The sequence below is a fragment of the Lissotriton vulgaris genome, chromosome 7 (assembly GCF_964263255.1).
Source record: "Lissotriton vulgaris chromosome 7, aLisVul1.2, whole genome shotgun sequence".
Lineage (NCBI taxonomy): Eukaryota > Metazoa > Chordata > Amphibia > Caudata > Salamandridae > Lissotriton > Lissotriton vulgaris.
The window spans coordinates 626607162-626629317 of record NC_141695.1 but is presented as its reverse complement, the minus strand read 5'-3'; the positions used below and the strand labels follow the sequence as shown (position 1 = coordinate 626629317).

At 53.6% G+C, this 22156-nt stretch overlaps 1 protein-coding gene across 1 annotated transcript in view; it reads right to left on the bottom strand.

Moving 5' to 3' along the window:
* FADS6 (fatty acid desaturase 6) overlaps nt 1–22156 on the bottom strand; it is a 214794-nt gene that overhangs the window by 97148 nt on the left and 95490 nt on the right. Inside the window, exons 2-3 of the mRNA XM_086930804.1 lie at nt 5275–5441; nt 3445–3625 (exon numbers count right to left, since the gene is read on the bottom strand). Coding sequence (XP_086786930.1) covers nt 3445–3625; nt 5275–5441 — 348 coding nt within the window. The remainder of the gene's footprint in view (nt 1–3444; nt 3626–5274; nt 5442–22156) is intronic.

The window sequence follows — 22156 nt, the reverse complement described above, 5'->3', positions numbered from 1 at the left end:
CCGGGAGCCATCCTGAGCATTGATGAAGTTAACAAGCAGTCCCAGACATGGTGGTCTGCTGAGCCCAGCAGACCATCATCCCTGGGAGGGCTGGCATTGCCAATGGGCTCGCAAATTGAGAGAGGCTCTTTAATATTAATGAGCCTCACGATTTGCGACCCCATTGGGTATAGCAAAACAGTGTAAACACACTGTTGTACATTTAATTTAGCGTCTCGCAATTTACGGCTTACAATGTGTTGTAAATTGCGAGGCGCTAGGTGAAAGGGTCGTACATCTGGCTGCTAGGGCCAGATGTATGACCCTTTCATTTAACACCTCGCAATTTGCGACTCGCAATGTGCCACAAATTGCGAGGCACTAAATGAAAGGGTCGTACATCTGGCCCCAGGTTGCTTACTGGTAACCTTTACTGGTAACCTTTATTAGTCCTAGTCCTAGTCTTCTTGGACCAGTCTTTACCAGATGTGGTTTCCCACCGTGTGACAGACTTAACTATCTAGTCAACTACGAAACACTACTACACTACTATGAAAGCACTATTTCCTCTATTTCACTTACGAAATGCCCCCTCTTCTTTCCAGAAGTATAAAGTTGGAGGCACCCACAAGTAATCCTGTGAAGCCCATGAAAAGAATGAAATGAAACGTAAACCGTGTGGATGCCTCACCTATCACCTGTCATCGGTAGAGTAGGAATTTAGGACAGTGACAAACAAGACTAGCACTCAGTCTGATCTACATGAGGTAGATGAGTTATACACAAGAAGCCTAGAAAACAGAGCATCTCCTGTTACGTGTACAGAGTTTCTTCTTATTAACTTATATCTATTTAATCTACAATTGGAGAGCTACTTCCCCCGAGACTAAAGGGGGTGATATGATAAATGAGCTTTGAGCCATCACACCTAGAAGGGCTACTAAGATTAAGGAAATTCTAATCCTGAAGGGCTACTACTGAAGTAGGGTGCCCTGACTAATAGAATACTGGTCAATTTATCAACTGGATGATCTGTGAAGAAATAGTGTGAAAGTGAGAACGGATTGCCTAGAGGTGATTGTTGATTATTACGTATACACAATGGAGGAGTAATATCCCGCTAACTTCTAGTCCTGAAGAAGGTGGTTGTATATATTTCCCCTATTCCACCAAGGATAAGAGCAGGGCTCTCACCTGGCTTTCTCCCCTAAATAATAGAATTGGACCTTCATAGAGAACGGAATTCCATCTGTGTCAATAGGGGTTTCCTCTCGTAGATTTATTGTTGTGTTTTTTATCATGCACTGTCATTGTATTATATATGTACGTTGTTTTTAATTAGAGGATAAGGAATTGTATTGACTCCAAGTCTAGGAGCTGGAGGCGTGTTCCTCGTGTTTTAAAAAAAAAAACGTTTTATTTTGTGATTTTAATAAACTACGAGTTTTGTACGCGCTACACCGTAATCTCCGTGGGTGTATTTTTGACCTTTTCAAGATTTTAAGGGGGTCTGTTTTCTAGGTATTTTAATACCTCATAGGTTGAATGCACTAGGATACAAATTATGCTTACCTGATGAATGTACGAATGGTGTAATGATATATAAGATTCTAGGAGAATATTGTGTTTTCACTGTGATATAGTGCTCGTCCCCTAGGACACTAGAGCCACTTCTTTCTCTTTTTCTGCAAAAAACAAAGAGCACAGTCCCTAGTAAACACAGTTCAAACAGCTCACAGAAGCACCCTCTGATGTAGAATATCCCTGTTGCTGTGGGGGGGAGGCAGGGTGGCTGGTTTCACTGGCTTGTGAACAGGAAAATGGTGGCTGGGGGTGCACTGTTTTAACATACAGGTCTTAGCACAGAGCAAAGGAGAAATTTGGAGGGAAAACTGAAGCCAGGAATGAGAGGGATAAACTACAGAGTTTGGACTGCAAATCCCACAATTCAACATGTTAAGTGGAAGCAATCTCCTAGGAGACAGTCAGGCTCAATCCACACTTTGGACTTCTGCAGGTAAAGGCCTCACTAACTTGAAATTTAACAGTACTGTTTGAATAAAACTAAACTCCCTCTCCTGGCCAAACAACGAAGTGCACAGTCCCTAGTAAACACAGTTAAAACAGCTCCCAGAAGCACCCTCTGATGTAGAATATCCCTGTTGCGGGGGGAGGGGAAGATGGGGGGGGCGCAGGGGGGCTGGTTTCATTGGCTTGTGAACACACAATGGTGGCTGGGGGTGCACTGTTTTAACATACAGGTCTAAGCATAGAGCAAAGGAGAAATTTGGAGGGAAAACTGAATTGTCACCAATAATGAGAGGGACAAACTACAGAGGGTGGACTGTAATTCCCACAATTCAACACGTTAGATGGAAACAATCATGGGCAGGGAAAACCACACGTTTAAAACACAGAACAGGTGATAAAATATGCAGTCACAGGCAGGTTACAACTACAATTTTAAACTGTAACAAAAACAAGGCAAAGACAGTAATCACAGAAAGGGAACATCGTTTTTTTAACAAATGTTGTTTTGGGGAGGAGACAGCACTAGTCTGTCTCCTTACCACTTCCTGGACTCTGCTCACTGCAATCTGGGGCACAGGTAGGCTGCAACTCACAAGATGGAGAAGAATGATTTGGGATGCACCCAGCAAAGCTTTAAGGGGCCTGGGCAAGTGTGAGGGGAGGGCTTAGAGTTGCCTGGTAGCTGAATAGCCAATGGTCTGCTGGCTTGGAGTGGGGGCTGGGGAGCTGCTTATCCTGTTCAGGATATCATAGGAGACAGACAGGCTCACTCCACACTTTGGACATCTGCAGGTAAAGGCCTCACTAACTTGAAATCCAAAAATACTGTTTGAATAAAACTTTACTCCCACTCCTGGCCAACAAACGAAGTGCACAGTCCCTAGTAAACACAGTTTAAACAGCTCACAGAATCACCCTCTGATGTAGAATATCCCTGTTGCTGGAGGGGGTGGGGGCAGGTGGGAGGCATGGTGGCTGGTTTCACAGGCTTGTGATCACAAAATAGTGGCTGAGGGTGCACTGTTTTAACATACAGGTCTTAGCACAGAGCAAAGGAGAAATTTGGAGGGAAAACAGAATTGTCACCAGGAATGAGAGGGATAAACTACAGAGTTTGGACTGCACATCCCAGAATTCAACACGTTAAATTGAAGCAATCATGGGCAGGGAAAACCACAAGTTTAAAACACAAATTGGGTGATAAAATATGCAATCACAGGCATCCTGGGGAAGACTTCATTTTCCTTCTGGTTATACTTCACTCCACACGCCACAACATGTCACTAGCTGTTAGTGCTGGCTAAATGACAAGGACAGCTAGGGTGACAAGGGCTTAGGTGGATTCCCTGTTGTCCATGGTGATGATACTTCCTGAGAGCAGCTCACTTATTACAGCAGGGACACTGACAGAGGACCCAAAGGAAAGGAACCTACCCAGTGCAGCCAGAGGTGTGATGATTGGCAGTGCCAGCGGAGCTAGGAACATGTAGACCAATCTGTTGAGGGCTGGGATCTTCCAGACGCTAGAGTCCCCCAGTCCGATGACGTTGGTGTGAGCATGGTGCAGTTTCACATGGTTGTAAGCTCCAACCTGTGCGGGAAAGGCACTGCAGACCTGAAATTAAAGGAAAGCACATTAAGAACACTAGCAGAACTGCAACAGGAGAGACAATCAGCAGCACACTGGGTAATTTGAAATCCTTTGTCTTCTTTCCCCTACTAAAGATACTTGTTGGGCCTTTTCCCTGGGTCATGGGGCAGTCAGTTGTTAGTGGCCACTGTCTAAGATGGTTATTGTTGCTTAGCAGCACTTGTGTTCTAGGATCATGGGTGTCGATGCTCCCCAATAGATTACCAAGTATGTGTGCTTGGCTCTCCAAAGGGAATGGGTGCGAGGAGTCTAGGGTTATTCCAAAGGCGATGGAGGCTTTAAAACTCAGATGTTCTTGAGTACTGGACCGATCGTTTGAACTAACCTCCAATATTGCTCTATTGGGCCTCCTGGATGAGGTCGGGGGTGGAGGGCGTAGTGTGGGGATCTTACACTCTGGGCATAGCTACAATAGTGACCAAAAGAGAAATAGCACGAAAATGGAACCACCAACAAACACCAACGTTAACCAAATGGCAGGCTGGCATGGACTGGTGTGCCAAGCAGGAAGAGATGATCTATATCGCATGGGGATTCCCCTGTAAATTCGAGAATATATGGGGAAATGGGGCACTCCCTTTGGACTGCTCATTGGGTCTGGTGGCGCGACCCACAGAAGTGGGGACTTTTCTTGATTTCTCTGTAGAGTCCGGAGCGGGGAACTGCTGTGGAACTTTTTTATTTAGCATTAATGTACTTCAAATAACACATGAGCGTATGGCCAGTGGTGTCATTTGGAGAAGGGTTTGGTTGTAACAAGTTAGCACTTAAGAGTCTCTTGTCTCAAGCCTCTTTCTGTGGGCATTATGTACAAATCACTGTCTGTCTGGTAGGACAAAGGTGCAGACATTGGGCGCACCACAGATCAGTGGCTTTGAGGTGGCTGCGAAGCTGCAAAAATAGTCAAAAAATCGAGATCGCCAAAATTGAAGATTCAGCGTGCTAAATGGCTGGTTCTCAATGTCCAAGAGCTTTGGTGCCCACTTTGCTGGGCAAGCAGCGATCTAATAGTCAGTATTCTTGGACTGGGGCTCAGAGCAAGGGGAGGCCAATGAAGGAGTAAACTGGCTCTAGAGTCACATTCAATGCAGAGGGACTACTCGGTTGGTGTTGGTCCAACACCCCAAAGTAAGCCCCTCAAAGTGACCCACCACTCACACCACTCACCACTGATTGTCCAAGGAACCCAAGAAAAGGCCTCATGTGTGTGTGTGTGTTTTTTTTTCTTGTGTGTTCACTTGACGCAAAGGGAGAAAATATGTATCCAAGAAAAACAAGAGCTGGTTACATGTGTTTGTGTACACATCAGCACATGACACAAGAACAGCAAGTGAAGTGTGTAGGTATAGCAATAAAAATGTTGCGCACTTGCATTAATTATAAAGGAGGATGAACAGGGCTGTGCCTGATGAAGATCAATATGCTCAGCAGTGGTAGCAGACGAATGTTGCTATTTATTACCAGCTCACGGAATACATGCACACGGAATACAGTTCAAATAATGACTAAATAATATAAAACCAGTGAACATGTTCACCGTAGAGACTGTACTAAATGTGCACTTCGCATATTTGCTCTACCTATGAAGCAAACATTGCTTCTGCAACAATTACCTCGATAAAGAAAGCTGCCCAAAAGGTCTTCCAGCGCTTGGACTCTGCCAGGGCCCCGTGACTAGCCAGGTGACTTCCTTTGACTGTGATTGTGCTGTGGGCGGCTCCCAGGATGGTAATCCCACACAGGAAGAGGAGGATGTTATCAGAGCGCAGGCACACAAACCCTGTTAATGGAGAAGAGTCAATCAGGGGTATACAGAAGAATTACAAGACAGTGTGTATGAGGCATGTCAACAGTGTAACTAGAAAGCAGCCCACTCCAGGTCTGCACCATTCACTCTGGTGCATGGTGTAGACCTAAATGTAAGGTGTTATAGTTTACTATGCCTAGGGCTAAGATCTGAGCAGCCTGGGGCATTGGGAGTGCAGTACTATGGTCCGAGACGACTAAGGTTAGGTCTGAGGAGCAGTCATTGATATTAGGAGTTTAGTGCTATGGTCTAAGGAGTCTGTGGCTAGATCTGGGAACTCTAATTCTATGGAAGAAGGAGTCTTGGACTATTCTTTGTTGTCTAAGATCAAGGTCTGTACTTTGAGGGTCTAGTGCCATGGTCTGAGGAGCTGTCGGGTCAGAAGTGAGAAGTCTCAGTCTGTGTTCTGAGGAGTCTAAGGTTATGATCTGAGGAGTCTCGGGCTACGATCTGAGGAGTCTCAGGCTATGATCTGAGGAGTCTCAGGCAATGATCTGAGGAGTCTCAGGCTATGATCTGAGGAGTCTCTGGATATGATCTGAGGAGTCTCTGGCTATGATCTGAGGAGTCTCAGGCTATGATCTGAAGAGTCTCAGGCTATGATCTGAGGAGTCTCAGGCCTTGATCTGAAGAGTCTCAGGCTATGATCTGAGGAGTCTCAGGCTATGATCTGAAGAGTCTCAGGCTATGATCTGAGGAAGGCTATGATCTGAGAAGTCTCAGGCTATGATCTGAGGAGTCTCAGGCCTTGATCTGAGGAGTTTCAGGCTAAGATCTGAGGAGTCTCAGGCTATGATCTGAGGGGTCTCAGGCTATGATCTGAGGAGTTTCAGGCAATGATCTGAGGAGTCTCAGGCAATGATCTGAGGAGTTTTAGGCAATGATCTGAGGAGTCTCTGGCTATGATCTGAGGAGTCTCAGGCTATGATCTGAAGAGTCTCAGGCTATGATCGGAGGAGTCTCAGGCCTTGATCTGAGGAGTTTCAGGCTATGATCTGAGGAGTCTCTGGCTATGATCTGAGGAGTCTCAGGCTATGATCTGAAGAGTCTCAGGCTATGATCGGAGCAGTCTCAGGCCTTGATCTGAGGAGTTTCAGGCAATGATCTGAGGAGTCTCAGGTTATGATCTGAGGAGTCTCAGGCTATGATCTGAAGAGTCTCAGGCTATGTTCTGAAGAGTCTCAGGCTATGATCGGAGGAGTCTTAGGCCTTGATCTGAGGAGTTTCAGGCAATGATCTGAGAAGTCTCAGGCTATGATCTGAGGAGTCTCAGGCTATGATCTGAAGAATCTCAGGCTATGATCGGAGGAGTCTCAGGCCTTGAGCTGAGGAGTTTCAGGCAATGATCTGAGGAGTCTCAGGCTATGATCTGAGGGGTCTCAGGCTATGATCTGAGGAGTTTCAGTCAATGATCTGAGGAGTCTCAGGCAATGATCTGAGGAGTTTTAGGCAATGATCTGAGGAGTCTCTGGCTATGATCTGAGGAGTCTCAGGCTATGATCTGAAGAGTCTCAGGTTATGATCGGAGGAGTCTCAGGCCTTGATCTGAGGAGTTTCGGGCAATGATCTGAGGAGTCTCAGGCTATGATCTGAGGAGTCTCTGGCTATGATCTGAGGAGTCTCAGGCTATGATCTGAAGAGTCTCAGGCTATGATGGGAGGAGCCTCAGGCCTTGATCTGAGGAGTTTCAGGCAATGATCTGAGGAGTCTCAGGTTATGATCTGAGGAGTCTCAGGCTATGATCTGAAGAGTCTCAGGCTATGTTCTGAAGAGTCTCAGGCTATGATCGGGGGAGTCCCAGGCCTTGATCTGAGGAGTTTCAGGCAATGATCTGAGGAGTCTCAGGCTATGATCTGAGGAGGCCCAGGCTATGATCTGAAGAATCTCAGGCTATGATCGGAGGAGTCTCAGGCCTTGAGCTGAAGAGTTTCAGGCAATGATCTGAGGAGTCTCAGGCTATGATCTGAGGAGTCTCAGGCCTTGATCTGAGGAGTTTCAGGCTAAGATCTGAGGAGTCTCAGGCTATAATCTGAGGGGTCTCAGGCTATGATCTGAGGAGTTTCAGGCAATGATCTGAGGAGTCTCAGGCTATAGATCTGAGGAGTCTCAGGCTATGATCTGAGGAGTCTCAGGCTATGATCTGAGGAGTCTCAGGCTATGATCTGAGGAGTCTCAGGCTATGATCTTAGGGGTCTCAGGCTATGATCTGAGGAGTCTCAGGCTATGATCTGAGGAGTCTCAGGCTATGTTCTGAAGAGTCTCAGGCTATGATCTTAGGGGTCTCAGGCTATGATCTGAGGAGTTTCAGGCAATGATCTGAGGAGTCTCAGGCTATGATCTGAGGAGGATAAGGCTATGTCCTGAAGAAACTTTGGTCCTATTCTGTGGGGGTAAGGACTGAGATGTTTGGTTTCTAGTTATATAGACTTAGTATGACATGGTCCAGGACATCTAGAGCATCCACGGCTAGCATCACATCATTTTAAAATTGTCCTCTGAGGGGTCTATGGCTGTGATCTTAGGATTGTGCAATGGCCTGAGGAGTTTAGGATGTGGTGTGAGGAGTCCACTGCTGTTGCCTACGGGATCTAGTGCTGTGGTTTAACTAATCTAGAGCTGGTGTGAGAGGAGATTAGGGCTGTGGTTTCAGGACTTTAGACTTCTGTGGAAAGTCTAGAGTTGTAGTCAGGAGGGGTGAGGTTTAGCAGTGTGGTGCAAGAAGTCTAGAGCCGCCGACTGGGACGTTTTGGGCTATAGTCTGAGAATTCTTCTTCTGAGTATCTATGGCGGGCTGTGGCATGAGAAGTCTGGAGTGACTGTCTTAGAAGGATATGACCAAGCAGTCTAGGGAGATGGTGTGACGAGTCTAGAACCAATGCATAAGTATTACATAAAAGACTGGAATCTATGCCAACTGGGTGGGGAGTTTTGTGGAATGAAACAAAAAAGTGGTACCCCAACCCCTGGATTTTCTAGTCAATAATGTTTCTCTGGTAAATTCCTCCAAAATGTACAGTTTTTATAGAAATGTGGTCCTCCCAAAATGAATGAGCATCGAGTTTATAAAAAGCACAAAAACAACAATACAATTTCTTTGTGGTTTCTGGTCCTCTTCTTTGGTCTGGCACCCTTAGACCCATCTATGGTCTTGTTTCTGCAGGGAGCCTTGGCTAGTTTGTTGCTGTGCTGACTGGTCAATGGTGATGGTTAGGCATGCATTATCTGCCTCTCCCATTTAGATAGGGTGGGGGTGATGGGCATAACGTTACTTAGTGCTGGCACTGATAAACAAGCATTGGAAATGCAATAGGGCTCGCATTAGGAAAGTTGGAGCTATTGGTCTTATAAATGAATTTTTTTTATTTATGTGTTTTTTTTAAATAGCTAAATTAATAGCTTTGTCATTTACAATGCCAATAGTTATAACTTTCGCAAATGTGACACCTATAGCATTTGTAATGCAACATGTTTTGTATTTACGTGACTTAGATGTATTGATATTACAAATAACAATGGCTTTTAATTTTTAAAAATAATTAATACTTAAATAATTTATTTAATTTGTAATGGCAATAGCTTAAACTTTTGTAAATAACTTTTGTGAAGATTATGTTCAGTGTTTTTTATTGTGACGAAAATTGAAGAACAGAAGTGAAATATTAACATCTTTTTGTGATTTGTAATAAAGCGTGAAAGCTTGAAAACAGCTTGAAACATTGAAAGAACATATTTGAACCAGTGATGCTGTGGTTGCGCTGAGTGATGCTGTGGTTGCGCTGAGAGATGCTGTGGTTGCGCTGAGTGATGCTGTGGTTGCGCTGAGTGGCGTGTGCATCAGTGGAGCTTAGTGGGTGCATCAGTGGAGCTGTTTGGGGAGTGCATTGGTGGAGCTTAGTTGGAGCATCGGCGGAGCTGTGTGGTGGGTGCATCGGTGGAGCTGTGGTGGGTGCCTCGGCGGAGCTGTGTGGTGGGTGCATCCGCGGAGCTGTGTGGTGGGTGCATCGGCGGAGCTGTGTGGTGGGTGCATCGGCGGAGCTGTGTGGTGGGTGCATCGGTGGAGCTGTGTTGTGGGTGCATCGGTGGAGCTGTGTGGTGGGTGCATCGGTGGAGCTGTGTGGTGGGTGCATCGGTGGAGCTGTGTGCTGGGTGCCTCGGTGGAGCTGTGTGGTGGGTGCCTCGGTGGAGCTGTGTGGTGGGTGCCTTGGTGGAGCTGTATGGTGGGTGCCTCGGTGGAGCTGTGTGGTGGGTGCATCGGTGGAGCTGTGTGGTGGGTGCATCGGTGGAGCTGTGTCGGTGGAGCTGTGTGGTGGGTGCATCGCTGGAGCTGGGTGGTGGGTGCATTGGTGGAGCTGTGTGGTGGGTGCATCGGTGGAGCTGGGTGGTGGGTGCATCTGTGGAGCTGAGTGGTGGGTGCATCTGTGGAGCTGGGTGGTGGGTGCATCTGTGGAGCTGTGTGGTGGGTGCATCTGTGGAGCTGTGTGGTGGGTGCATCTTTGGAGCTGTGTGGTGGGTGCCTCGGTGGAGCTGTGTGGTGGGTGCTTCAGTGGAGCTGTGTGGTGGGTGCATCGGTGGAGCTGTGTGGTAGGTGCCTCGGTGGAGCTGTGTGGTGGGTGCATAGGTGGAGCTGTGTGGTGGGTGCATAGGTGGAGCTGTGTGGTAGGTGCCTCGGTGGAGCTGTGTGGTGGGTGCCTCGGTGGAGCTGAGTGGTGGGTGCATCGGTGGAGCTGTGTGGTGGAGGCATTTGTGGAGCTCTGTGGTGAGTGCATCGGTGGAGCTGTGTCAGTGGAGCTGTGTGGTGGTTTCATCAGTGGAGCTGTGTGGTGGGTGCATCTGTTGAGCTGTGTGGTGGGTGCCTCGGTGGAGCAGTGTGATGAGTGCATAGGTGGAGCATGTGTGGTGGGTGCATTGGTGGAGCTGTGTGGTGGGTGCATTGGTGGAGCTGTGTGGTGGGTGCATCGGTGGAGCTGTGTGGTGGGTGCCTCGGTGAAGCTGTGTGGTGGGTGCATCTGTGGAGCTGTGAGGTGGGTGCATCTGTGGAGCTGTGTGGTGGGTGCATCGGTGGAGCTGTGTGGTGGGTGGCTCTGTGGAGCTGTGTGGTGGGTGCCTCGGTGGAGCTGTGTGGTGGGTGCATAGGTGGAGCTGTGTGGTGGGTGCATCGGTGGAGCTGTGTGGTGGGTGCCTCGGTGGAACTGTGTGGTGGGTGCATCGGTGGAGCTGTGTAGGTGGAGCTGTGTGGTGGGTGCCTTGGTGGAGCTGTATGGTGGGTGCCTTGGTGGAGCTGTGTGGTGGGTGCATCGGTGGAGCTGTGTGGTGGGTGCCTCTGTGGAGCTGTGTGGTGGGTGCATTGGTGGAGCTGTGTCAGTGGAGCTGTGTGGTGGGTGCATCGGTGGAGCTGTGTGGTGGGTGCCTCGGTGGAGCTGTGTGGTGGGTGCCTCGGTGGAGCTGTGTGGTGGGTGCCTCGGTGGAGCTGAGTGGTGGGTGCATCGGTGGAGCTGTGTGGTGGAGGCATTTGTGGAGCTCTGAGGTGAGTGCATCGGTGGAGCTGTGTCAGTGGAGCTGTGTGGTGGTTTCATCAGTGGAGCTGTGTGGTGGGTGCATCTGTTGAGCTGTGTGGTGGGTGCCTCGGTGGAGCAGTGTGATGAGTGCATAGGTGGAGCATGTGTGGTGGGTGCATTGGTGGAGCTGTGTGGCGGGTGCATTGGTGGAGCTGTGTGGTGGGTGCATCGGTGGAGCTGTGTGGTAGGTGCCTCGGTGGAGCTGTGTCTTGGGTGCATCAGTGGAGCTGTGTGGTGGGGTCATCTGTGAAGCTCTGTGCTGGGTGCATCGGTGGAGCTGTGTCGGAGGAGCTGTGTGGTGGTTGCATCAGTGGAGCTGTGTGGTGGTTGCATCAGTGGAGCTGTGTGGTGGGTGCATCAGTGGAGCTGTGTGGCGGGTGCATCAGTGGAGCTGTGTGGTGGGTGCATCAGTGGAGCTGTGTCGGTGGAGCTGTGTGGTGGGTGCATCAGTGGAGCTGTGTCGGTAGAGCTGTGTGGTGGGTGCATCGGTGGAGCTGGGTGGTGGGTGCATCAGTGGAGCTGTGTGGTGGGTGGAGCTGGGTGGTGGGTGCATCTGTGGAGCTGCGTGGTGGGTGCATCTGTGGAGCTGCGTGGTGGGTGCATCTGTGGAGCTGTGTGGTGGGTGCATCTGTGGAGCTGGGTGGTGGGTGCATCTGTGGAGCTGGGTGCATCTGTGAAGCTGTGTGGTGGGTGCATCTGTGGAGCTGTGTGGTGGGTGCCTCGGTGGAGCTGTGTGGTGGGTGCCTCGGTGGAGCTGTGTGGTGGGTGCCTCGGTGGAGCTGTGTGGTGGGTGCCTCGGTGAAGCTGTGTGGTGGGTGCATCTGTGGAGCTGTGAGGTGGGTGCATCTGTGGAGCTGTGTGGTGGGTGCATCGGTGGAGCTGTGTGGTGGGTGGCTCTGTGGAGCTGTGTGGTGGGTGCCTCGGTGGAGCTGTGTGGTGGGTGCATAGGTGGAGCTGTGTGGTGGGTGCATCGGTGGAGCTGTGTGGTGGGTGCCTCGGTGGAACTGTGTGGTGGGTGCATCGGTGGAGCTGTGTAGGTGGAGCTGTGTGGTGGGTGCCTTGGTGGAGCTGTATGGTGGGTGCCTTGGTGGAGCTGTGTGGTGGGTGCATCGGTGGAGCTGTGTGGTGGGTGCCTCTGTGGAGCTGTGTGGTGGGTGCATTGGTGGAGCTGTGTCAGTGGAGCTGTGTGGTGGGTGCATCGGTGGAGCTGTGTGGTGGGTGCCTCGGTGGAGCTGTGTGGTGGGTGCCTCGGTGGAGCTGTGTGGTGGGTGCCTCGGTGGAGCTGTGTGGTTGGTGCCTCGGTGGAGCTGTGTGGTGGGTGCATCGGTGGAGCTGTGTGGTGGGTGCATCGGTGGAGCTGTGTGGTGGGTGCCTCGGTGGAGCTGTGTGGTGGGTGCATCGGTGGAGCTGTGTGGTGGGTGGCTCTGTGGAGCTGTGTGGTGGGTGCCTCGGTGGAGCTGTGTGGTGGGTGCATCAGTGGAGCTGTGTGGTGGGTGCATCGGTGGAGCTGTGTGGTGGGTGCATCGGTGGAGCTGGGTGGTGGGTGCATCAGTGGAGCTGGGTGGTGGGTGCATCGGTGGCGCTGTGTGGTGGGTGCATCTGTGGAGCTGTGTGGTGGGTGCATCTGTGGAGCTGGGTGCATCTGTGGAGCTGGGTGGTGGGTGCATCTGTGGAGCTGGGTGGTGGGTGCATCTGTGGAGCTGGGTGGTGGGTGCATCTGTGGAGCTGTGTGGTGGGTGCCTCGGTGGAGCTGTGTGGTGGGTGCTTCAGTGGAGCTGTGTGGTGGGTGCATCGGTGGAGCTGTGTGGTGGGTGTCTCGGTGGAGCTGTGTGGTGGGTGCCTCGGTGGAGCTGTGTCTTGGGTGCATCAGTGGAGCTGTGTGGTGGGGTCATCTGTGGAGCTCTGTGGTGGGTGCATCGGTGGAGCTGTGTCGGTGGAGCTGTGTGGTGGTTGCATCAGTGGAGCTGTGTGGTGGATGCATCGGTGGAGCTGTGTCAGTGGAGCTGTGTGGTGGGTGCATCGGTGGAGGTGGGTGCATCAGTGGAGCTGTGTGTTGGGTGCCTCGGTCGAGCTGTGTGGTGGGTGCCTCGGTGGAGCTGTGTTGTGGGTGCCTCGGTGGAGCTGTGTGGTGGGTGCCTCGGTGGAGCTGTGTGGTGGGTGCATCTGTGGAGCTGTGTGGTGGGTGCATCTGTGGAGCTGTGTGGTGGGTGCATCTGTGGAGCTGTGTGGTGGGTGCATCTGTGGAGCTGTGTGGTGGGTGCCTCGGTGGAGCTGTGTGGTGGGTGCTTCGGTGGAGCTGTGTGGTGGGTGCATCGGTGGAGCTGTATGGTGGGTGGCTCTGTGGAGCTGTGTGGTGGGTGGCTCTGTGGAGCTGTGCGGTGGGTGCATAGGTGGAGCTGTGTGGTGGGTGCCTCGGTGGAACTGTGTGGTGGGTGCCTCGGCGGAGCTGTGTGGTGGGTGCCTCGGCGGAGCTGTGTGGTGGGTGCATCGGTGGAACTGTGGTCGGTGCATCGGTGGAGCTGTATAGGTGGAGCTGTGTGGTGGGTGCCTTGGTGGAGCTGTATGGTGGGTGCCTTGGTGGAGCTGTGTGGTGGGTGCATCGGTGGAGCTGTGTGGTGGGTGCCTCTGTGGAGCTGTGTGGTGGGTGCATTGGTGGAGCTGTGTGAGTGGAGCTGTGTGGTGGGTGCATCGGTGGAGCTGTGTGGTGGGGGCCTCGGTGGAGCTGTGTGGTGGGTGCATCGGTGGAGCTGTGTGGTGGGTGCATCGGTGGAGCTGTGTGGTTGGTGCCTCGGTGGAGCTGTGTGGTGGGTGCATCGGTGGAGCTGTGTGGTGGGTGCATCGGTGGAGCTGTGTGGTGGGTGCATCGGTGGAGCTGTGTGGTGGGTGCCTCGGTGGAGCTGTGTGGTGGGTGCATCGGTGGAGCTGTGTGGTGGGTGCCTCGGTGGAGCTGTGTGGTGGGTGCATAGGTGGAGCTGTGTGGTGGGTGCATCGGTGGAGCTGTGTGGTGGGTGCCTCGGTCGAGCTTTGTGGTGGGTGCCTCGGTGGAGCTGTGTCTTGGGTGCATCAGTGGAGTTGTGTGGTGGGGTCATCTGTGGAGCTCTGTGGTGGGTGCATCGGTGGAGCTGTGTCGGTGGAGCTGTGTGGTGTTTGCATCAGTGGAGCTGTGTGGTGGGTGCATCGGTGGAGCTGTGTCGGTGGAGCTGTGTGGTGGGTGCATCGGTGGAGGTGGGTGCATCAGTGGAGCTGTGTGGTGGGTGCATCAGTGGAGCTGTGTGGTGGGTGCATCGGTGGAGCTGTATGGTGGGTGCATCGGTGGAGCTGGGTGGTGGGTGCATCGGTGGAGCTGGGTGGTGGCTTCATCGGTGGAGCTGTGTGGTGGGTGCATCTGTGGAGCTGTGTGGTGGGTGCATCTGTGGAGCTGGGTGCATCTGTGGAGCTGGGTGGTGGGTGCATCTGTGGAGCTGGGTGGTGGGTGCATCTGTGGAGCTGGGTGGTGGGTGCATCTGTGGAGCTGTGTGGTGGGTGCCTCGGTGGAGCTGTGTGGTGGGTGCTTCAGTGGAGCTGTGTGGTGGGTGCATCGGTGGAGCTGTGTGGTGGGTGGCTCGGTGGAGCTGTGTGGTGGGTGCATAGGTGGAGCTGTGTTGTGGGTGCATCGGTGGAGCTGTGTGGTGGGTGCCTCGGTGGAACTGTGTGGTGGGTGCATCATGGAGCTGTGTAGGTGGAGCTGTGTGGTGGGTGCCTTGGTGGAGCTGTATGGTGGGTGCCTTGGTGGAGCTGTGTGGTGGGTGCATCGGTGGAGCTGTGTGGTGGGTGCCTCTGTGGAGCTGTGTGGTGGGTGCATTGGTGGAGCTGTGTCAGTGGAGCTGTGTGGTGGGTGCATCGGTGGAGCTGTGTGGTGGGTGCCTCGGTGGAGATGTGTGGTGGGTGCATCGGTGGAGCTGTGTGGTTGGTGCCTCGGTGGAGCTGTGTGGTGGGTGCATTGGTGGAGCTGTGTGGTGGGTGCATCGGTGGAGCTGTGTGGTGGGTGCATCGGTGGAGCTGTTTGGTGGGTGCCTCGGTGGAGCGTGCATCAGTGGAGCTGTGTGGTGGGTGGCTCTGTGGAGCTGTGTGGTGGGTGCCTCGGTGGAGCTGTGTGGTGGGTGCATAGGTGAAGCTGTGTGGTGGGTGCATCGATGGAGCTGTGTGGTGGGTGCCTCGGTGGAACTGTGTGGTGGGTGCCTCGGTGGAGCTGTGTGGTGGGTGCATCAGTGGAGCTGTGTGGTGGGGTCATCTGTGGAGCTGTGTGGTGGGGTCATCTGTGGAGCTGTGTGGTGGGTGCATCGGTGTAGCTGTGTCGGTGGAGCTGTGTGGTGGTTGCATCAGTGGAGCTGTGTGGTGGGTGCATCGGTGGAGCTGTGTGGTGGGTGCCTCGGTGGAGCTGTGTGGTGGGTGCCTCGGTGGAGCTGTGTGGTGGGTGCCTCGGTGGAGCTGTGTGGTGGGTGCATCTGTGGAGCTGTGTGCTGGGTGCATCTGTGGAGCTGTGTGGGGGATGCATCTGTGGAGCTGTGTGGTTGGTGCATCTGTGGAGCTGTGTGGTGGGTGCATCTGTGGAGCTGTGTGGTGGGTGCATCTGTGGAGCTGTGTGGTGGGTGCCTCGGTGGAGCTGTGTGGTGGGTGCTTCGGTGGAGCTGTGTGGTGGGTGCATCGGTGGAGCTGTGTGGTGGGTGGCTCTGTGGAGCTGTGTGGTGGGGGCCTCAGTGGAGCTGTGTGGTGGGTGCCTCAGTGGAGCTGTGTGGTGGTTGCCTCGGTGGAGCTGTGTGGTGGGTGCCTCGGTGGAGCTGTGTGGTGGGTGCCTCGGTGGAGCTGTGTGGTGGGTGCCTCGGTGGAGCTGTGTGGTTGGTGCCTCGGTGGAGCTGTGTGGTGGGTGCATCGGTGGAGCTGTGTGGTGGGTGCATCGGTGGAGCTGTGTGGTGGGTGCCTCGGTGGAGCTGTGTGGTGGGTGCATCGGTGGAGCTGTGTGGTGGGTGGCTCTGTGGAGCTGTGTGGTGGGTGCCTCGTTGGAGCTGTGTGGTGGGTGCATCAGTGGAGCTGTGTGGTCGGTGCATCGGTGGAGCTGTGTGGTGGGTGCATTGGTGGAGCTGGGTGGTGGGTGCATCGGTGGAGCTGGGTGGTGGGTGCATCGGTGGCGCTGTGTGGTGGGTGCATCTGTGGAGCTGTGTGGTGGGTGCATCTGTGGAGCTGGGTGCATCTGTGGAGCTGGGTGGTGGGTGCATCTGTGGAGCTGGGTGGTGGGTGCATCTGTGGAGCTGGGTGGTGGGTGCATCTGTGGAGCTGTGTGGTGGGTGCCTCGGTGGAGCTGTGTGGTGGGTGCTTCAGTGGAGCTGTGTGGTGGGTGCATCGGTGGAGCTGTGTGGTGGGTGTCTCGGTGGAGCTGTGTGGTGGGTGCCTCGGTGGAGCTGTGTCTTGGGTGCATCAGTGGAGCTGTGTGGTGGGGTCATCTGTGGAGCTCTGTGGTGGGTGCATCGGTGGAGCTGTGTCGGTGGAGCTGTGTGGTGGTTGCATCAGTGGAGCTGTGTGGTGGATGCATCGGTGGAGCTGTGTCGGTGGAGCTGTGTGGTGGGTGCATCGGTGGAGGTGGGTGCATCAGTGGAGCTGTGTGTTGGGTGCCTCGGTCGAGCTGTGTGGTGGGTGCCTCGGTGGAGCTGTGTTGTGGGTGCCTCGGTGGAGCTGTGTGGTGGGTGCCTCGGTGGAGCTGTGTGGTGGGTGCATCTGTGGAGCTGTGTGGTGGGTGCATCTGTGGAGCTGTGTGGTGGGTGCATCTGTGGAGCTGTGTGGTGGGTGCATCTGTGGAGCTGTGTGGTGGGTGCCTCGGTGGAGCTGTGTGGTGGGTGCTTCGGTGGAGCTGTGTGGTGGGTGCATCGGTGGAGCTGTATGGTGGGTGGCTCTGTGGAGCTGTGTGGTGGGTGGCTCTGTGGAGCTGTGCGGTGGGTGCATAGGTGGAGCTGTGTGGTGGGTGCCTCGGTGGAACTGTGTGGTGGGTGCCTCGGCGGAGCTGTGTGGTGGGTGCCTCGGCGGAGCTGTGTGGTGGGTGCATCGGTGGAACTGTGGTGGGTGCATCGGTGGAGCTGTATAGGTGGAGCTGTGTGGTGGGTGCCTTGGTGGAGCTGTATGGTGGGTGCCTTGGTGGAGCTGTGTGGTGGGTGCATCGGTGGAGCTGTGTGGTGGGTGCCTCTGTGGAGCTGTGTGGTGGGTGCATTGGTGGAGCTGTGTGAGTGGAGCTGTGTGGTGGGTGCATCGGTGGAGCTGTGTGGTGGGTGCCTCGGTGGAGCTGTGTGGTGGGTGCATCGGTGGAGCTGTGTGGTGGGTGCATCGGTGGAGCTGTGTGGTTGGTGCCTCGGTGGAGCTGTGTGGTGGGTGCATCGGTGGAGCTGTGTGGTGGGTGCATCGGTGGAGCTGTGTGGTGGGTGCATCGGTGGAGCTGTGTGGTGGGTGCCTCGGTGGAGCTGTGTGGTGGGTGCATCGGTGGAGCTGTGTGGTGGGTGCCTCGGTGGAGCTGTGTGGTGGGTGCATAGGTGGAGCTGTGTGGTGGGTGCATCGGTGGAGCTGTGTGGTGGGTGCCTCGGTCGAGCTTTGTGGTGGGTGCCTCGGTGGAGCTGTGTCTTGGGTGCATCAGTGGAGTTGTGTGGTGGGGTCATCTGTGGAGCTCTGTGGTGGATGCATCGGTGGAGCTGTGTCGGTGGAGCTGTGTGGTGTTTGCATCAGTGGAGCTGTGTGGTGGGTGCATCGGTGGAGCTGTGTCGGTGGAGCTGTGTGGTGGGTGCATCGGTGGAGGTGGGTGCATCAGTGGAGCTGTGTGGTGGGTGCATCAGTGGAGCTGTGTGGTGGGTGCATCGGTGGAGCTGTATGGTGGGTGCATCGGTGGAGCTGGGTGGTGGGTGCATCGGTGGAGCTGGGTGGTGGCTTCATCGGTGGAGCTGTGTGGTGGGTGCATCTGTGGAGCTGTGTGGTGGGTGCATCTGTGGAGCTGGGTGCATCTGTGGAGCTGGGTGGTGGGTGCATCTGTGGAGCTGGGTGGTGGGTGCATCTGTGGAGCTGGGTGGTGGGTGCATCTGTGGAGCTGTGTGGTGGGTGCCTCGGTGGAGCTGTGTGGTGGGTGCTTCAGTGGAGCTGTGTGGTGGGTGCATCGGTGGAGCTGTGTGGTGGGTGGCTCGGTGGAGCTGTGTGGTGGGTGCATAGGTGGAGCTGTGTTGTGGGTGCATCGGTGGAGCTGTGTGGTGGGTGCCTCGGTGGAACTGTGTGGTGGGTGCATCGTGGAGCTGTGTAGGTGGAGCTGTGTGGTGGGTGCCTTGGTGGAGCTGTATGGTGGGTGCCTTGGTGGAGCTGTGTGGTGGGTGCATCGGTGGAGCTGTGTGGTGGGTGCCTCTGTGGAGCTGTGTGGTGGGTGCATTGGTGGAGCTGTGTCAGTGGAGCTGTGTGGTGGGTGCATCGGTGGAGCTGTGTGGTGGGTGCCTCGGTGGAGATGTGTGGTGGGTGCATCGGTGGAGCTGTGTGGTTGGTGCCTCGGTGGAGCTGTGTGGTGGGTGCATTGGTGGAGCTGTGTGGTGGGTGCATCGGTGGAGCTGTGTGGTGGGTGCATCGGTGGAGCTGTTTGGTGGGTGCCTCGGTGGAGCGTGCATCGGTGGAGCTGTGTGGTGGGTGGCTCTGTGGAGCTGTGTGGTGGGTGCCTCGGTGGAGCTGTGTGGTGGGTGCATAGGTGAAGCTGTGTGGTGGGTGCATCGATGGAGCTGTGTGGTGGGTGCCTCGGTGGAACTGTGTGGTGGGTGCCTCGGTGGAGCTGTGTGGTGGGTGCATCAGTGGAGCTGTGTGGTGGGGTCATCTGTGGAGCTGTGTGGTGGGGTCATCTGTGGAGCTGTGTGGTGGGTGCATCGGTGTAGCTGTGTCGGTGGAGCTGTGTGGTGGTTGCATCAGTGGAGCTGTGTGGTGGGTGCATCGGTGGAGCTGTGTGGTGGGTGCCTCGGTGGAGCTGTGTGCTTGGTGCCTCGGTGGAGCTGTGTGGTGGGTGCCTCGGTGGAGCTGTGTGGTGGGTGCATCTGTGGAGCTGTGTGGTGGGTGCATCTGTGGAGCTGTGTGGTGGGTGCCTCGGTGGAGCTGTGTGGTGGGTGCTTCGGTGGAGCTGTGTGGTGGGTGCATCGGTGGAGCTGTGTGGTGGGTGGCTCTGTGGAGCTGTGTGGTGGGGGCCTCAGTGGAGCTGTGTGGTGGGTGCCTCAGTGGAGGTGTGTGGTGGTTGCCTCGGTGGAGCTGTGTGGTGGGTGCCTCGGTGGAGCTGTGTGGTGGGTGCCTCGGTGGAGCTGTGTGGTGGGTGCATCGGTGGAACTGTGTGGTGGGTGCATCGGTGGAGCTGTGTAGGTGGAGCTGTGTGGTGGGTGCCTTGGTGGAGCTGTATGGTGGGTGCATTGGTGGAGCTGTGTCAGTGGAGCTGTGTGGTGGGTGCATCGGTGGAGCTGTGTGGTGGGTGCCTCGGTGGAGCTGTGTGGTGGGTGCATCGGTGGAGCTGTGTGGTTGGTGCCTCGGTGGATCTGTGTGGTGGGTACATCGGTGGAGCTGTGTGGTGGGTGCATCGGTGGATCTGTGTGGTGGGTGCATCGGTGGAGCTGTGTGATGGGTTCATCGTTGGAGCTGTGTGGTGGGTGCCTCGGTGGAGCTGTGTGGTGGGTGCATCGGTGGAGCTGTGTGGTGGGTGGCTCTGTGGAGCTGTGTGGTGGGTGGCTCTGTGGAGCTGTGTGGTGGGTGGCTCTGTGGAGCTGTGTGGTGGGTGCCTCGGTGGAGCTGTGTGGTGGGTGCATAGGTGGAGCTGTGTGGTGGGTGCATCGGTGGAGCTGTGTGGTGGGTGCCTCGGTCGAGCTGTGTGGTGGGTGCCTCGGTGGAGCTGTGTCTTGGGTGCATCAGTGGAGCTGTGTGGGGGGGTCATCTGTGGAGCTCTGTGGTGGGTGCATCGGTGGAGCTGTGTGGGTGGAGCTGTGTGGTGGTTGCATCAGTGGAGCTGTGTGGTGGGTGCATCGGTGGAGCTGTGTGGTGGGTGCATCTGTGGAGCTGTGTGGTGGGTGCATCTGTGGAGCTGTGTGGTGGGTGCATCGGAGGAGCTGGGTGGTGGGTGCATCTGTGGAGCTGTGTGGTGGGTGCATCTGTGGAGCTGTGTGGTGGGTGCATCTGTGGAGCTGGCTGGTGGGTGCATCTGTGGAGCTGGGTGGTGGGTGCATCTGTGGAGCTGGGTGGTGGGTGCATCTGTGGAACTGTGTGGTGAGTGCATCGGTGGAACTGTGTGGTGGGTGCATCGGTGGAGCTGTGTGGTGGGTGCATCGGTGGAGCTGTGTAGGTGGAGCTGTGTGGTGGGTGGCACTTTTTATAAATCATTAGTAAAAGAGAGCAATGAAATTCAACTAAAACCCATATATAGCAGAAGAGGAGAAAGCTCTAGTAACGGGATTGAGGATGAATGTATATCTTTGAAGCAAATCGCCAGCATGTGAAAGGTGTAAAATAGCAATCAGCATAAAACGAAAATGCCAGCAAAAGACTTTATAAAATTCTGTGTGGCCCTGATAAAATAATTAGAGCGTTAATAGCAATCAGCATAAAACGAAAATGCCAGCAAAAGACTTTATAAAATTCTGTGTGACCCTGATAAAATAATTAGAGCGTTTATTATATCATGACCAACAATGGTTATTGTTTCAAGAGCAGCATGCGAGATGGTTAGGGGCTGCAATATAAACAAGCCCTCTGCATTGCTGTGGTGGGAAGGTGGGCGGGGAGAGGCAAGAAGGGAAGAATAGGGGCCGGGAGCAGCAGCATTTGATGTGCTGACCGGCCGGCCGTGCATGACTAATTAGGGGAGGAGAAATGCCGGCTGAGGGAAGCTTGAGATGCCCGAGGAGGCTGGTGGCTTTGATGTGCACGCGCTCTCCGGCACTCAAAGAAATCGCCGAGTTGGTTTAACTCTGTTTAAGCTGCAATATAGCTCGCCAGCTATGCGCAAGCGCACAGCAGGCGAGCCCTAAAAATACACATTGCAATCTATAATCAACCACCAATTCTAAATAGAAAATTCTAAGGCTTTTAAATGTATGATGAAGTAGAAGAGCTATTTGTACACCACAAAACACAGATATCTGCGGTAACATTTCCAGATTGAAATGAAAAGGTATAATAAAATTAAGAAAGAGAGGTATTTACATGGCCAAATCAGGGCAGAATGAACCTTGGGTTAACTCTTGTGATGAATTAATATTAGGCACTTAATTGTCATTGCCAGATAGAGTTCAAGGAGAAGCCATCTTATATCTTTCCCGAAATAAATATTAACAAATAAAAGCATATTCCCTCTTTGTGGGCGTGTACAGAGAGCAGTGTGTATTTCTGTGCCATCTCCTGAATTCATGTGTCAAATGCCAGATATCCAATCATATGCCTTGGTCAGGGCTTCATTACGACCCTAGAATCTGAAGGAAGAGGAGGTGCAAATTCCACACGTTATCTATAGCACACGGGGATGTATCTATAGTTCATCAAACTGGGTGATATCCAATAGGAACTAGAATTAGCCATCTACTGGGAAGTTCGAAGAAGGTCTTTGCTGATGGAGGAGGCAATGTCGTTCCAGAGTTGATGCCAAATCCAATTGGCCCTCAGACGTGTATGATGAATGCATGGGCTGCCAGCATCTAGAGAAAATGGAGATCAGGAACTTCTAGGTATTAGACATGGAATATAAAAAGGCATAGGGGAATATTAACAAGCCCCTTATCACCGCGTTATTGGCACTTTTCTGCCGATACCGCGGCGATATCTGTACTGCCCTATTATCAAGGCTAAGTAAACAACGAAGAGTTGGCTCCTAATCAGTTAGGCTGAGCACTTAAACACAATAGACCAAAAGATATGCCAGAACTGATATATAAATTCAACATTAAATTTTGCTCATAGGTTAGAAAAACTCATTCCAACCTGAGATCTTGCTAATAAATAGCGATTTATTCAGTCAATTTAAGAGAAATTATTTCAGACAAATTGTTACATTTTATACAATACTACACCAATATTTCATACAACAATCATTCAACTAGTCATCCATATCACACACATACAAAATCAGAC